Source organism: Anabas testudineus, chromosome 21 (genome assembly GCF_900324465.2).
Source record: "Anabas testudineus chromosome 21, fAnaTes1.2, whole genome shotgun sequence".
NCBI lineage: Eukaryota > Metazoa > Chordata > Actinopteri > Anabantiformes > Anabantidae > Anabas > Anabas testudineus.
This window is the reverse complement of record NC_046629.1, coordinates 7,974,102-7,991,255: the sequence shown is the minus strand read 5'-3', so window position 1 is coordinate 7,991,255 and position 17,154 is coordinate 7,974,102. Positions and strand designations below refer to the sequence as shown.

The 17,154-nt window shown below is 41.2% G+C and overlaps 1 protein-coding gene across 3 annotated transcripts; it reads right to left on the bottom strand.

Annotated features, from left to right (window-relative positions):
- Positions 1–3,848: 3,848 nt before the first annotated feature.
- tmtc4 (transmembrane O-mannosyltransferase targeting cadherins 4) lies at positions 3,849–14,499 on the bottom strand. Of its 3 annotated transcripts, XM_026376513.1 has the most exons (18): positions 14,022–14,499; positions 13,694–13,897; positions 13,469–13,584; positions 12,709–12,925; positions 10,279–10,366; positions 10,008–10,108; positions 8,871–8,963; positions 8,513–8,674; positions 8,003–8,205; positions 7,501–7,672; positions 6,973–7,104; positions 6,789–6,868; positions 6,582–6,689; positions 6,309–6,450; positions 6,023–6,137; positions 4,556–4,668; positions 4,323–4,392; positions 3,849–4,116 (listed from the first exon to the last, which is right to left on the bottom strand). In XM_026376513.1, exons 2-18 carry the CDS (start codon positions 13,853–13,855, stop codon positions 3,968–3,970), a joined length of 2,223 nt encoding a protein of 740 aa, XP_026232298.1. In that variant the 5' UTR covers positions 13,856–13,897; positions 14,022–14,499; the 3' UTR covers positions 3,849–3,967. The 3 variants fall into 3 exon arrangements, with proteins under 3 accessions (XP_026232298.1, XP_026232299.1, XP_026232300.1); XM_026376514.1 differs by having other exon boundaries at positions 13,694–14,499; XM_026376515.1 differs by lacking the exons at positions 13,469–13,584; positions 13,694–13,897; positions 14,022–14,499 and adding an exon at positions 10,588–10,732 and having other exon boundaries at positions 12,709–12,809.
- Between the last annotated feature and the right edge of the window lie 2,655 nt (positions 14,500–17,154).

Sequence of the window (17,154 nt, the reverse complement as noted above, 5' to 3'; positions counted from 1 at the left end):
CTAGCACACTAGTCATGATCTTTAAACGCACTTTGACAAACTTTAAATACACTTAGTAGACAGACGAACCCTCACCGTTGCTCACTCAAAAACAAAGTGCACATATACATACACACACCTACACACATTAATAGTGGTAGAGATGTATTTTTAATAAGAGTAGTGGTGGTGGGAGGTGAAAGGGGAGGTGGTGTTGGGCTGGTCCATCTGTCCCAAGCAGCCTCTCTCCCAATGCTGCTGCCGCCCCCTCGTGAGAGAAGCACAGCTGTTACTGGAAAGCCCTACTGTCCAGAAAGGGGTTCACACTCCTCCCCTCCATCCTCCATCCCTCTGTCCCTCCAAGCCTCCACCTCTCTGCCCAAACACCCCTGCAAGAGGATGAAACGAACCAGCAAGCCCAGCCACTGTGCAGTCAGCCTGCGCGTCTGCAATTTCAAACCTCTTTAGATCATTTTTCATGCTCACCAGAAATGAATAATGCACACATTAACTGGTGTCAGTTAATAAATTTCCATCTCACTGCACTACATTTTTCAATAAGGGTCTAGCTGCTTCGTTTTGTTTTGCAAAACAGCCTCAGAGGGTTCCTACTGCAAATTATCCCAGCCCCCCCTTTTTATCCGCAGCCAGAGAGCCTTTTCTTGACTTAAGAAATAATAAAATGATCATAAATCAGCTTAAATTTTCACTGCGGCATGCAAATGTCAGTGAGTATATTTGCTATTTCCATGATCATATCCATGATCATTCATAGTGCTTTTCTCAGCTGAAGATAATAGAGTGCAAACAGTGCATCCTCAACATTCAGCCCCCAGGGCACTGCTACATAGAAACAGAATCAATCTTGGGGAACTTCCAGCCTTTGTAAGGCAGCCAAATTGGCAGACTATGTCCATTATACCAGTTCAGCAAAGCCATGGCTAGCATCTGGTCACACTGGACGTTTTATAGCCCATCTCTAACTATTAATCATTGGCTGCAACATCATGGACTCTCAAGAGGGTGGCTGGATGCTCCGTTACACAGAACACCACTAAAAATGCCAGGGCATGTAGACACGGCGGTCTCAATACCCACTGACAGTAGCCCTCCTTAAAATGACAGAGTGTATCCAGACCAGACAGACAGAGTGGTGTCAGGGAAGCGCTGTGACAGGCGCGGGGACCCCTCTGAAAATGCCACTGTGCCCCAGCGGCCCACAGTGTTGTAGTGCACTGGTAGTATCTGTTCTGAGGTCATGTCATGTAATATGATCTAGATGAAGCGGACAGGATGGGTCCCTCTCCAGGATGCGGATGGGTTGTCAGACAAGCTGCTCCTCTAATAAGGACTGCCATTCTAATGATCACTCAGTCAGCCTAACCTCTGACCCCTACTGTTATAACAAAGATAGGGAGGGGCTGGCTGGGATGGTGGGAAGGATTGCTGGTTCGAATGCACAGCATTTACATCAATTAGACAGGCAAGATGGAGGTGGGCATCACAGCCCATTAGGATTGTTGTGGTTGGTGGGGGCGGGGGATAGTGGACACATCACAGGGCTCTGTCAAATGCACTCTTACAGATGTGCAGCGTGTTCATCACTGTGCATGAATGAGTGGGTCTACGTGCTCTATGTCAGGCCCTGTTCTTGCAGCGTGACCATCACACATCTTCCCACTGCTGCTTCATTTAATGTCTTAGAACATTTCCGTGTAGCAGTTTTGATAAGCCCAGTGTTTCTTTATTTTTGGGGGGGCAGGGTTGGTGCTTATCATATGCAAAACAGCACACCTGCTGTTCCAAAACACCCCCAGTGGGTTCAAATTAGCGCTCCCCTGCTTCTTGCGCTCCTATTGAATATTTTGTTGCAACAAAAAGATGACAGCGTTTTTTTCACGACGTTGCGAATCAAAACAAAATGCCTTGTTGAATTTACTATTACAGATTCTTGAGTTGTTTTGACGGCGAACAATCAGATGCGATTCTTTTGATTCTATTGATTACACTGATCAAAACTCGACGGCGTGATTAATAGAACACAATAAAGAACCTCACCTGGGAGTTGATTTCATTATCATTGTAATGGAGCATCCAAGCAGGTAAAAGGTGTACAGTGAAACCCAGAGAACAAGGAGAGGACTTCATAAGGCAGTGGTATCCCATCTTTTATTAATGTCACTCCGTAGGACAGCAGGTTTTTGTCAGTCAGAATGGATAATGAAGATGTTGGTGGGGCTGGTGAATCCATCCCTTTAATACTCACATATTTTATGATAATGAAAGGTATTCAAAGAATGATTATGATAAAAGTGGGCTCCCCTACTGATGTGCCAGCACAGCTGTGCAGCTAGAGAGTCAGCTGCAGGCACTGAATAAAGGGATCACACAGAAAGTAAAGAAAGGATCCATTGGCACATAAAGCAAACGCTGATGATATTGTATCCAGCTGCATATCAGCAGCACTGCATGTTACAAAAAGTGTGAAGGCAAAGCTTTCACTGTTGAATGTCACTATCCAGACCTTTTTTGATGTTTTTCTGTCTACATCTGCTCCATAGCATAAAACCCTTTCACCATACTGACCTTTACATGAGTCTTTTTTTTTTTTTTAAACAAATTTCATCTTTATCTACACAATACTTTGAGTGTGCTGTGTGCACTGGCTATTTGTTTTGGTTGCAGAAATATCTGCCTCTGACTCTTAACATCAAAGCAGCAAAAATAAAAACAAAGCGAGTAAGAAGGAAATTGCATGTTATATTAGTTGCATACTTAGGAGGCCATATACAGAGGTCATTGATGGTCGTGTGTGCTGTGGCACCCCCCGATGTGTGTATCAGTAACATCTTCCAAGCATCAAAGTATCAACTGGTGTATTGTACTGTATGTGTAAACAAACTTAGCAGCCCCTAAAGCAAAGCCATACCAGCCCGCCAGAGCTTCAAAAGTTTCCTGCAAGCTGTAGGAAGCAGGTGAAAAAATAGAAGTGTGTTGAACTTTGACCTCGGGTGCACACTTGTTGACTGATGTTTCACACTGGGGTCACCTTTTCCCTTGGCAGCGTTCTTCAAGAAGAGCAAGCCTGTGTGCGAGCATTCATGTGTGTGCGTGAGTGCATACATAGTCCCCGGGGAGATCATCCCCGTCTCCCTTTGAAGGCTCTGTGCTATAGAGCTGTTTTCATACAGCACCGGCCGTGGGTTTCCTGTCTCAGCTGACCCCTCGTCTCCTCTTGGACACTTCAGACAACTTCCCAGCATAAACACCTTTCTCCCATTAACTACAGAGGCTACAGCTGGAGGAGGGAGAGAGTTTTGAATCTCAGAGTGCCATCCCACTCAGAAACAAAAAGGTGGGTATTAAAACAAACATGATTACCACACCAGCCCAACTGTGGTCAACACTTACTGGATGAAGCCTCTCATGGACAGTCAGTGTGCTGTGTTTTTCCTACTTGAGTAACTATGCTGTGGCAGACAAATAGTCTTAGCAGCCTATGAATATAGGAACACTTGGACAGAAGGCCAACCCAAACACATTTTTACAAAAGATTCTCTGTATATACACATGTATGGTGCTCTGTCCAGCTGACACAACACAGGGTCAGAGATGAAAAGAGGATGGGGTTCATTGAGTATCAGTTCCACATGGCCTTCAAGTAGGGCAACAAAACAGCACAGCGCAGATGACCATGTAACCAGCAAAGGCATCCAGCACACCTGCACCAGGAACCTCACACGCATGAAATCTAATTAGATATTTGACAGAGAAACTGTCTCGAACAGATAACAGAAAACAGTCTAAACTGTGCAACCTATTTGTTTGGAACAGGTATTCATTCCAAAGAATAAAACTAGAGCCTAATACACAGATCATGGTCTTTATTTCCAAATGGTACAAAGCCTGAATTAGTGAGATAAAATCATACCAAATGGGACAATGGAAAAAATTGTTCTACGACAAGCAGGGGTCCCAGCAGGCCCCCTCAGGGTGTGCTGTGTTTAAGCTGGTCCAGTTTGCGTCGCAGCATGTTGTAGTTGTCTCTGGTCCCAGGAGCCTCGGGGTCCAACTTTAGAGACAGCTCATAGTGTTTCTTTGCCAGCTCCAGCTTTCCCCAGCGATGATACAGCACAGCTGAGGAAAACAACAGATATGCTCTCCAAGCTGACAAGCAGTAACAACTCTAATTGTATTCATTTGGCACATTCAGTGCAGGTGGGAAAGCCTGAACAATATTGCTTCTGCTAGCATGCATTTGTTAATTATACTTTTAAAATCAGAGGGTTTAGAAGCTCTCATCTACTTTGTAAAACATACAACAAAAGTTGAAGCAGCTTTACCTAAATTGCCATGACAACTAGCAGCATTTGGGTTGATACGAAGAGCGTGAAGGAAGAAGCCCTCTGACTCCTGAGGAAAACAACAAAACAAACAAAAACACACACGGAATTATCCATACCGGTCAAAGAAATGTACCATTCCTGCCTGACTTAACCTGGAGGATCATGTAAGGAATACCATCAATATGCATAAAAAAAATATTTTTCCTTATGTTTACACTAAGCTCACTGACCTTGTATTTCTGTAATTTCCCCAGGACGTTAGCCAATGAAAACATGATAGTGTGGTCGTTGGGGAGGAGCTTCAGAGCTTCTCGGCCGATCAACTCTGCTTGACCCAGGTTACCTCGAAGACAGAACAGAAAAATGTTAATGTTTAAAAAACACTCACACGCACATCTCACATTTACTGTACACTCCTCAAACTGTGTAAATATCCAAACATAGTTATAACTGATGAACAGCTTGTACTGCCAGTACTGTACTTTATCATGCATCCACTAATATATTCTTCTGAGCTGAACAGTTTGCAGTGTTTACTGCACATCTACATGACCCCCCACTATTATTTATACATGTCTATGTGCAGTTACTAAGAACATGCATTGCTTGATTACACATAATGTGTATTGTATTTTACATGAAAGTAATACGCTTTTTACTGCTTACACAAAGAATATATGCTGATAATACAGATAACATGATTTCCTTCATATACAGAGTCACTAACTGCTCGCTTTATCTGTCAGCAGTGTCTGGAGCAGAGTTTTTCCTTCTCCACACATGGAAGAGCGGTTTAGTCTCCTAATTAAGGTTGAATACAAGGCCCACTGGGTTATTGATCTCTGTCACAGACCCGTCTGATGTCTGGCCAGAAATGGGAGAAAGAGAAAGCGAGACAGTCAGACAGACAGTGAGACAGACAATGACAGCCATGTCCTGAGTCATGGCCTGTGCCCTTCAGACACAGCTTGCCAACATGTGACTGTGTCTAGTGTGTCTGAGCGCATCTGCCTGAATCTACACTGATTCTGTCTTTTGTTTGTATAATGATCAAAACAGAAGAGAAAGGGGGGTGAACACCAAAGAGAAAAAAGTATTCCTGTTTCCTTGCTATTTGAAAATGACACCTATTGTTCTTCTTTTCTCTATTTTTTGTTTGGTGGGGAGCCGGGGAGAGGGGTAAAATTATTTCTGTCAGATTTGGGGAACAAATACGGTGGGGGGACTCTGAGGGGGCGCTGTTCCGGCTGTGCTTGCCCACGTTTGATCAGGAATATAGTGGGTTCTGATTGGACAGTTCCAGTACCCTCCTGGGAGACTCCGCCCCCGTGGGAGCGGCTTCTGACAAAACGGCTTGAGCATTTGAAAATCAGAGCATTCTCCACACGGCAGGGAAGAGTGCCTTCAAAACTCACAACACAAAGCTTTAATACATAAATTTCAAGCATTGCTGATTCCTGCTCTTCCGGTCTAATCTTGTTGGTCATTTAGATTTCCTGCCTTTTTGGAAATAACAACAGTGTTTCTTGGCTGTTAATGCTGAAAAGAAACCGGCACTGAGAACAGAGAGTTTCTGAAAAGTAAAGTGACTCGTAAAAATCATGTGACTTCAGAAATGACTGTGACTATAAATAGAATTTTAAATAATAGTTATCTTATCATGTTATTGCTAGAATTGTCGATCATTTTGTTGTTACCAGTGTTGTCTAGCAGAATGACCATGTTGTTCCAAGCCAGGCTGTGGTCGGGTTTTAGTACTGTTGCATTCCTCCATGCATTCAGGGCATCCACATGTCTGTTCTGATCAGCATACTATCATGAGAAGAAACAAAAAGACAGTATTGCTAATTTCTCTGTGTGGAAAAACCAAGCACTTTAATTTTGTTCAGATTTATAGTATTAAGGTTAAATCGAAGCACCTTACAAACTCTCTATAAGTCTTATTTGCACACCGCCTCTGTAAACAGGCACCCAGCGACTCACCAAGCGTCCAAGGTTATAATAGCAGTCTGGGTATTTCTTCCGGAAGCGGATGGCGTTCCAGTAGCTTTGCTCTGCTTCCTCAAACTTCTGGAGGCTGTTCTGAACTATACCCAGATTCATCCAAGCAGCAGCAAAGTCAGGCCTGCACAGATTAAAATCCACAATAGCATTAGTAGGTGCTTTGCGTCAAGTTCGTCAGTGGTAGAAACACTGAAATGTAATGGTTGTCTATGTGTTACGGAGTGCTGCGTTCCTTTGTGTGGGACAACATACTGAATAGACACAGCTTTAGACAAAAGCTGCTCTGCCTCGATGAGTTCATTCCTCTCCTTTAGAATATTCCCCAGGTTATTCATGGCATGGACATAGGTGGGATGGAGCCTGAAAGTCACAGATAATGTGCAACACAAAGTCAGGTTCCTGCTCATTTGCTAGCAGATAATTGGAGTTTGAGTTTCATTGTTTGTGAGGGAGGCATACCTGACTGCCTCTCTGTAATATGTAATAGCAGCAGTACTGTTTCCTCTGTCAGCCAGGTTCTTACCGACATTGTAGTGCACCTGAGGAATCAGTCATCGACACATAAGACGTCAGACTGTGACTTTCCACACGCTAAAGACTATTCAAACAGTATAAAGAGGCAGGCAAACACTTGAAACTTTACCTTGGCATTGAGAGGACAAACAGACAGAGCACTAGTGAAGAGGCTTTGCTCTGTCCGCCACTGGTGACTGCGGAGAGCGCAGCGAGCCACATACACACACAACAGGGCAAGCACCGACATACACAGCAGCTTCTGAAATGTTCAAGGAAACAATACAGACATTTCAGAATGGATTACTGTGACTCACTATAAGCCATTGGTTCTAAAAATAAATTCTCAGTGAGTCAGAGTTAGTAGCCAGCAAGTGTATCTCTGTAAAATGTGGGCACCACCTGCAGGTTTCATCCCTTTCTAGGTGGGTCATTAGTCAGTTCTTGTGTCTGTCTCCACTCTGCATCACTGAGTCACTGAAGCATTTAAGCTGCATAAACAGGTGGTTAAATAAAAGAGTTTAAAAGCCACGATGGTGTGACCCACTGTGGCTGTAGAAACAGAGAGGTCACAGGGTTGTACCTTTGCTGGAAACAGCTGGAAAAGTGCTCACCAGTTTTATGTTGGTGTCAACTTGTTGGTATGATTTTGCCCTACCCTGTATTTGGTCCAGCAGCAGCAGTGCCCCAGGGAGTAGGCAAGCAGCAGACAGTAGCCAGCTGAAGACAGATAGAGTACTCGCTCAGCAATGACAAAGCCCACTCTGAAAAAAATATTAGACGCTGGCAGAAATGGGACTACCAGCAGCACCAGACCCAAGGTCAATGTCCTGGCAAGGAGAGGAAAAAGCCACAGGATAATATGATATAATGGAACATGACATTTAAAAAAAAGATTATGTTTATGCTTAGGAAATGTAGGCTAAATTAACCACTCCAAAAAGTTCCTAAATTCAAGACACAATCCCTATAAACCACACAGTTTCCCTCTAACAGTCTCCAAACTATTAGAGAATTTACTCTAACAGCAATTGAGACATGGTGCTTTGGTCACACTGGAGTAGCTATGATACAATTTTCATCATCAAGTGGAAGTCTAGAGATGCCAACGTGCACTTCATCTCATCCACAATGAGTGTGAGATGGCTCCGCTCACTTACCTCCTTCTCTGGCTGTCTTGGGAGAATAAGGCTTGGCTTATCAAGCCTATCAGGATGCACCACATCAGCAGCAGCCATGCCATCCTCCAATCCGTGGCTGACTTAATGAGTGGCACGCAGCCCATGGACCAATCAAAACACAGCCACCAGGGACACAGCAGCAACCAGGCATTCAGAGAATAGTAGTAATTATAGTTCACTATCTGTCAATCAAAGGGGAACAAGAGGAGTGCAGAATGGGAGAGAGTCAGGAAAGACAAGGAAATAATTTTTGTTCAAACTCAATCGCTGTGTTCAACATTATGAAGATATAAAAACTAATTAGACTCAAACAAATGATCCAATTAAATATGCTTCAACAAAGTCAATTCATAATTGCATAGACCCTAACAGAGTTTTAATGATGCATTAAAACAAGGATAATTTCAGGATGTAGTCATGTATAACTGTAATGTGTCATTAAATGTTGCATCTCAGATTAAATAAGACTGACAAACCAATCTTACTCACTCTAAGAAATATATTTTCTGCGAAAGAGGCAGGGTTGTCTACTTCAGTGAATGCTGGTGGTCCTGTTCCCATGATCCTCCAGCGTGCATAGAGCATCAAGAGTCCTCCAAGACCCATGAGAGCCAGTCGCGTAAGCAATCCCGTCCGTAACATCTCACTCACCTGTCAGAAAAATATTACCACGGGTCACTGACATATACAAATCTATGCTAGTTACTTGAAAGCTGTTTCGTGAGCACAGTGCACTGTAATTCATGTTTACACACACAGACAATGTATGAAATGTGACATTAATCATACAAAGTACTAGATCATTTATGACACAATAGACAGGGAGGGTAAATATACTGTAACTCACATCAAGTGGATTCTTCCTAAGGAGTAGCTTCTGGCTGAGTTCATACACATTAACATTACAGATCAGGAGGATATCAAAGGCTGCATTTACACCCTGAGGGAAAATGCATATAGAAGAAAGGAGAAATGGCATTTACAATGTATATAGGTCAGCAACTAAAATGACCTTCGGTTCCTATCATGTATGTTACAATCATGAGATATGTTTGATTTAAGCAAGAATAATAAGAGTACTTATTGCGTTGGCCCCAACTTGTGTCTCTCATGTATTAGAATACATTCAAGCTACTGAGCTACCTCACTGCTGAACCCTGAAAATCATGGTGACCATGTCATGGTGACTGCTGTTTCTCAGTGGACCTTTTGAAATAATCTGTCTCTTTCTGAGAACTGATGGTGCTGCTGTGCTGCCAGTGGTCATGTGTTAATTATCTACACTATTTACACATTCTGCATCTAACACACTTACAAATAGTATTACTTTTTCCAAGCACTTCCACTACTTTGGAAACAGATTAAACATTAAGGACTATTTGCATGGAAACCATTGACGCATCATCCATTCATCAGTTGATCCCAAATTATAATTATGGCAGCTCCTACTTCCCAGCTTGCTGAAAATGCATCTTTATCCCAAATATTCCAAACCTTGACGTTATTGCCCAAGTTAGCCCAAGTTACTAACCTCTTACCACCATGTGATTTGGTGCGTTCAGAGAGAGTCTAAGTTATTGGTTTTGCAGAAATAGTCACGACCCAAAAGGTTGCATCTTAAATATCACCCCACTCTTTCTCCCCACAATGGCAGAATATGGCAACCAAGACCTTTCCTAATTAGACCAAAAAAACAGAAATCTTAATTTTTGTGATGTATAGTATCATAAGGTGAAAGTTCAACATTGAAATGGTTCCTTCGTTCATAAATTTTATGTTAAAGTAAGTGATAAATGCACTGACCTTTCTGAAAGACATTATGATTACTATTTATTGGTTAAATTAATTGTTCTCTCAAATGTATTTTAATACATGAAATGCACATGTTGGGGTTATTATTAAGTTTCACATATGAGGTCTCTATTTGATGCATTGTTACTACATGATGTGATGATTTTTAGAATCTCTGAAAATGACTTCATACCAAGACTGTGATGCCTTGTTCTTTACAGAGCATCGCTGCAGCACACAGCAAGAGACTAAGCACAAGCCACTGGACAGAAAATCTGTCATTCCTGTCACTCCCTGAAAACACAAAGCCAAGACCAAGCCGGTTATGGACAGTTAAGGGTGAAAATGTACGTGTTAAAACAGATGCGTTTCAAAACTAGCGGACATTTGATGGCGACCCTGTGTTTTTCAGCACATACAGTCTGTTCATAAAGTGTAATGCCTGTGTTAGGTATGAGACCTACCTCTGTTGAAAGCTTTGCAGTACGTGAGGAAAGAGAGCTGGAAGAACAGAGCACATAATAGGTCTGCTCGACCCACTATACCAGCCACCTTATTCAAACAGAGAGGAAAGGGGGAGAAATAGCAAAAAAATATAGATGTGATACATTAGGCAGACAACAAATACGTTTAAAGACCAAGTACACATTAGGAAATAGATTTATTTGTTGCATCCTTTCATGAATTACGTATCTTTTGTAGAACATACTGTTTTGCATTGTGCAGTTACAACTGGAGCCTTATTAAGGGAGGTAAGAAGAAACTCTCATTACCACTGTGGCATGTTGGTGTGTGTGTTCTATACAGTGTGTGGGTACATGGTTGGCATCCTGGGGTTGCCTGCTTTGATACATACAGCAGGCCTAAGCCAACTGTCTGCCTGCTTGCCACCCCCCCAGGTTTCACCCAATCCTTGCCCTGCATGATTAAAGAGAATGGAGAGGGGGAATTGCTGCCTTCCAGCCAGGCTGTACAGCAAACACACATTCACAGGCAGGTCAATAAGCATCCCAACACAGCTAACAGTCAGGCCGTGCTACCGCACGTACCTTGGCCCTGCACTCCCAGCTGAGATGGGGCTTTTGTTCTTGGCATGGAACCACTGCATGCTTAGTATTAAAACCTCTGGACTGGTATGCCAAGATGCCATGATGCACTGCTGCATGTTGTTATGAAAAGTTTATATTTATATATGAAATCACAAACAGTACAATGTCTCAATGGGCTGTTTATGCCCACAATGGCATCTGTACCCAACAATGCCTAAAATAAAAGCCAGAATGAAAGCTGAGATAATTGGGCAGAACTGGTGCAACAAGCTATTGAAAAAAGTTATTTAATATTTAAAAGTTATTTTTGGTATACTGAGATTAAGTTGACTATATAGAAATGCAACCACTTGTTTTTCTTGTTAATCATAATCATGTTCAGGTGTGATAAAAAGAATTGGAATTTCACATAGTTTGGATCTTATATTTGTTGCAGTGCAAATTGCCACACAATAATTTACAGTGGAAAGAAAATGTATGTGAACCTTGTGGATTTCTGCATTAATTTGTCATAAAACGTGATCTGACCTTCATCTAAGTCAAGAGTATTAACAAATATAATGTGCCTGAAATAATAACACAAAAAAATCTGATCTTTCATTCTGTCTTTCAGATCTTTCAGATCTTTTTTTAGCTCTGTCATATTCTCTGGAAGTCTCGTGTGTGTGGTTCACAGCTGACGTACAGACATTCTCAAATTATGCTGAAGAATATTTTGATACACTGGAGAATTCATCTTCTCCCGACTCACTGCAGACTGGTAAGGCCCTGATGCTTCAAAGTAGGCCCAAATCATTAAGTTTCCTCCACCATACTTTACGATTGGGATGATGTATTAAAGATGATATGCAGTGAGCTTTTTATGCCAAATGTAGTGCTGTGTGTTCTTTCCAAATAGTTCATTCTTAGTTTCATCTGTCCACAAAACATTTTGCCAATACTGCCGTGCAGTGTCAATATGCTCTTTGGTGTGCAGCAATGTTCTTTTTAGTAAGCAGCAGCTTCCTTTGTGGTGTCCTGCCATAGACACCCTGCTTGTTCAATGTTTTATGTACTGTAGACTCATGGACACCGATGTTAGTCAGTTCCAATGATTCCATGGCTGTCACTCAGAGTTGCTTCTTTACCTCATAACGAGTGTTTGTTGTGCTCTTGGGGTCATTTTGACTGGCTGCTCACTTCTTGGTAGAGTAGCCACAGTCCCAAAGTGTCTCCATTTGTAGATTGTTTGACTAACTACTGACTAAGACTGGTGAATTTCTAAAATCTTCGACATCACTTTGTAACCCTTTTCCAGCTTTATGTAAATCATCAATTCTTGATCGTAGATCCTTTAAAAGCTTTTGATGAGGCATGGCTCACATAAGCGTATTCTTTTTGCGTGGAGTAAACCCAAGTGTTTTTTTTTTTTCAAAGTAGCTCTAGTCCACACCTCCAAACAAATTTTCTGAACAAGAGTCCAGGTATGCTAACACCTGACTGCAGTTAGCTTTTTTTGAGGTGCAAGGGTTCATATACCTTTTCCACTAGCCCTATGAGGTTTTTATGGTTGTTCTCAATAACAGTTATTATTTTAGGCACATCATTGTTGTTAATATTCTTAACTTAGATGAAGATCAGATTAGATAATGTTTTATGACAAATTATTGCAAATTATTACTTCCTTCTGCCATTACTGTTTATACCAATGCACCCAAATAACAGAGATATAAATGTGAAGTCAGTGTGCAGTGTAATTATTAAAGTTATTTTGGTAGATGTGCTCTTATTTTACTCTTCAGCAGCACTGTGAAGTAACAATATGAGAGAGAGCAAAAAAATTTCTGAAATTACAACTCTACTTACACTTTCTGTGTGAACTGGATGTGCAGCAAATAGGAGGGCAGCAAGCAGAGAGGTCTTGGGAGCATGGTTAAGTATCATACCCTTCTCATCATAGGCCAGCCCACCAATCAGTATGGCAAACACATCAATCATAAGGGCAGATATGACAGCATGGAGGATGATGTTCAGCACATGGAAGCCAACAGGGTGCAGGCCCCCCGCCAAGAGGTAGTTCAGCCTGTAATAGCAACAGAGGAAAATATCTGATGCTAAATGTATGGGAAATGAAGAAACATGAGTGTGTGTGTGTGTGTGTGTGTTGGGGGGTGGAGGGGTACACACTTTTGTAAGAACTAATGGGATATTATGATGCCAAAGGGAAGTGGTAAAAAATAGTGTGTTTTCTACAGGCTCAAGGTCAATCAAGGATCACCAGGTATACATCTTAAGTCTTGTAACATATTGTAAACAAGAATACACAACCAGGCCTCCTGATATATGTAAGCAAGAAGTAGAGAACAAAGCAGAGTTATGAGGTGTTTCATCCGCCAAGTCTTACACCATGCCAACCAACCTCAACCCGACCAAACTGATAACATACCCAGAAATAAATATCATTGCTGTAGACACATAAATGTTAATTTAACTTGCAGGGTAATTTAGCTCTGTGGTTAAAGAGCAACATAATGTATGGTTTGTATGTCCCTATTATCCTAACAGATTTTACTGTCATGGCATAACATCAGTGTGTGAGTTTATGGAATTAAAAAGGAGTCCTTACCTAAATGTAAGGACAGTGAGAGGTCGGTAGGATTTGTGACTGGAGTTGCTACTCAGGTTGCTTCCCCAGAAGTCATTGCTCCAGATGTTGTTCAGGGGTGTGGTTGGTTTCAAGTCCTGAAACAGAAACACAAGTATCCATGAGTGCAATAATCTAGCAAAAGTAATGATATACAATGTAAAACCATTGCAACACACAGGTATCTGAGTGCAAAAGAAATCATACCTTATTGTTGACAATTGCTTCGGAATCATCAAACACAAACTCCCCATCATAACTGTTAATGAAGCACAGGAGCGCCACAAGGGCAACAGTGACCTTGGCCTGGGCTGGAGCAAGCTTTGGCAGGGGTATTTGGTGATCCCAGTAAACGTCTGATAATGCCATGATGCACTGGGTCTTTGGTCATTCTGTATCATTAACTGGTCCCTAAGAGGAAGAAGGTCGGTGCAGGAAGCTAGGGTCATAGTGTGTCAACATGCTATCCATCCGTTAATACTGATAAGCAGCCGCATAGGAAACTACAGTCTTTGTACACTTGTTGAATGCTTACCTTATCGTTTGAGAGACACGTTACAATAGGTTACCCTGTCTTCACTAACGCTAAGTCCCATGTTAGCTTTTTTTTGCCAGCTGGCTAACTAACGTTTAGAAACGTAAATGTTAACTTACGGAAAGAGCCATGGATCCTATCCGCACACAAACGTAGTGTTTAACCTTACACTTATAAACAGCGATGTGAAATTATTATACCACCACTTACGATAAGATAACACTTTAACGTGAAGGGTACATTGGACTTTAAGCTAGTAAAGCATAACTTTAGCATGTTCTGTTAGCAGGTGCTTATATTGGCATTATGCGGCATAGACATGACACACACACGGGTGTATCTCCACTAATATTACGTGCTATTTATTTAAAATATTCTGCCGCTCATCCTGTGTGGATATTTTCATTCATTTAGCTGTTGAGGTCTTCCCACCGGAGAGCCGACGGACAACTGTAAACAAATATACACGCTCTGCGTCCAGCACTTCCTGTTTAGCGTCACGGTCACGTGTTCATTTTCAGCCAATAGTTGGAAAGCTGCTGTGCAGCAGTGAGTGGGCTGCAGCATGGTGCCACTGGAAATCAGACTCCACACACACTGTGTGAAACACACACATGCTAGAAAACAGACGTGCACATGATGGAGTTTAGTTTCCCAGAGTATTTAACTTAAATAAATGTACTGATTGTCAGACACTTAGCTGGGATGGAGCTGTTTATAGGTCCATGTACCATGTCCTTGTGTTTTGATTCATCCTGTGTATTTGGCTAACTGGCTTGTTTCACTTCAGACATTTAAAAATAATATTTAAAATTATAGTAAGTATTGACCTGACAAGTCAAAACGTGCACTATTATTTTACTGTAACATTTAGTTTCCAGGTTTTGTGATATATTTTTTCACAATGCAAAACAATAATGATTTACATTGATTTGTTTTGGCATTCCCCTTTTCTCTTTTCTTTTTCCTCGTTTTATGTACCTCTGCTGGCTCAGCCTCTGACATGTTATAATCCAATTATTGATTGTCCTTCCTTATTTCCCTTTTGCAGAACTGGTGAAACATCCGTTCAATAACCGGCGAAACAGTGCCAAGCAGGCTTGTCTGTAGCACAACCACACATATTGATTGCGTGAGAGCAGCAGACTTTCTCATTTAATATTTTTTTCTCTTACTTCTCACATTAAATTGGTACTGACAAGATCGGAGTGCAGGGTGATATAGAGGTTTGTTATCATAACAGCTTGACTAGTGTTTCAGTCTCGAGGCTTAATTTTGTTTTATGCGTCATTCTGTATTGCATCATCTTAAAAGATGTGAACCTGATGTCTAGTGTTGGTTGATACTAAAATGTGCTTTTTGTCTGTAGTACTGAGAGATAGTGAGTTACCTGGTCATGCAATTGATACCGTGGGTTATTTATCCATGTAGGAGGAGTATTGATCCAAATACTAAAAAAACATTTAATGCTTTTAATTTGGTTTCATCTTAAGGTACATGGTACTGTACAGGTAATAGTTTAAAGAAGTGTTTCTTTCTATAGTCTTATTGAAAACATGAGGGACATGATGTAACATGCAGGGTATTAACTGTGTCTCCTTTTAGCCAAACACAATGTTTAGACAAACCCCTTTAAAATTGAAACAATAGTTTGAATTAGCAAAGTCTTGGGAGATTTAAGTATAGTGTAGCCCTTATAATACAATGTTTACTAGTTCAATGGGATGTGATGCTTGGCTAGTAAATGTTTCTTGGGCAGATTTCAACATTAGTTAATGCATAAAATTATGACAGATAACATTAGATTAAGGCAGAGTTGTCTGGTAATGTGATGAATAAAGAGGTGGTCATTTGAGTGGAAAAGGCAGTTGATTAGCCACAATAAACATGGGGAACCTAGGAAATGGCAAATTAGCTTATACACACAGATATTACTTAGGCATAATTCTTTAGGGTTGACCAGAAAGTCTTTTCCATGGGTTGGAACAATTATTTTCTGCCTGTACAACAAGTCAAAGTCAAGAATGCACTTCAAGATGTAGGTTTACAGGAGAAGACTTCACCACAAGATGCAAACATATTGGTAAAGCTCAAAAACAGAAAGAACAAGTGGCACTTCACAAAAATATACAAAGTGTATATTTCTGTGAACTAATGAAACAAATATCAACCTTGGAAAAAGTGTGGAGAAAAAAAGTATTAGCTCACGGCCCAAAGCATGCTACTTTATGATAATGATTTTGCTGCTGACATACACAACAGGGGTAATGCAGAGGTGTACACGAGTATCCTGTGTACTCAAATACCATCTTTCAATATGTAAACCTACTAAAATTGAAGCTGAGACTTGACGCTTTAATGTAATATTCAATATTTTATTAGAAATATGTGCTGAAGGATAGAGGGCACAGAAAAACATAAAACTGTTACAAATACTATGGTTTGGACTCGATTTCCCTCATAGATTGTATGACTGTGGTCTCAAACAAGTAATCTGTTGTTTGTCATAAGATATATGGTGAAAAGAATTGTTGATAGTAAGATGAGTGTCTCTAGGAATTAGAACTGCTGAGGTTGAGCAGCATATATGGCGGGTTTTGGGATTTTGTGCTCCATTTCACCTGTCATTCCTTAAGGAAGACAAGGAATCTCCCTAATGGCTAAATCCAGAGGCCCACGGCGATGAGCGGGGGGGAAATATTGTCAAGGGCACATTCTCAGACCTTTAAAATGTGCCTTAAGGTTGGTTAGAGAAGAAGACACTTATTCAGCAAGAAAGCACACATAATTAGGGCCATGCATCAAAACATCACCCTGGGTATCTGCACAGTGAAACTGATTTTTTATGGGTGCAATCCAAGATCATGAAAAGAATCACAGTTTACATTACTGTGTGATCCATTTGAAAAATGTGGAAATTTAAATTTGTATCTGGCCTTGATATTACAAGTCTCACTGGTAACATGGGTTCCTCAGAAGAAGCATTTAGTAACCCCCAAATCACATAATTACCACTCCATGCAAAATGCATGAAGTATGGATTTCATCTCCTGTTTCTTCACCCATGTCAGTCATTTGAAATTCAAGTTATTAACATCACTTCCAGTGGGTTAGCCAAAGCAGAGTGGAGGAG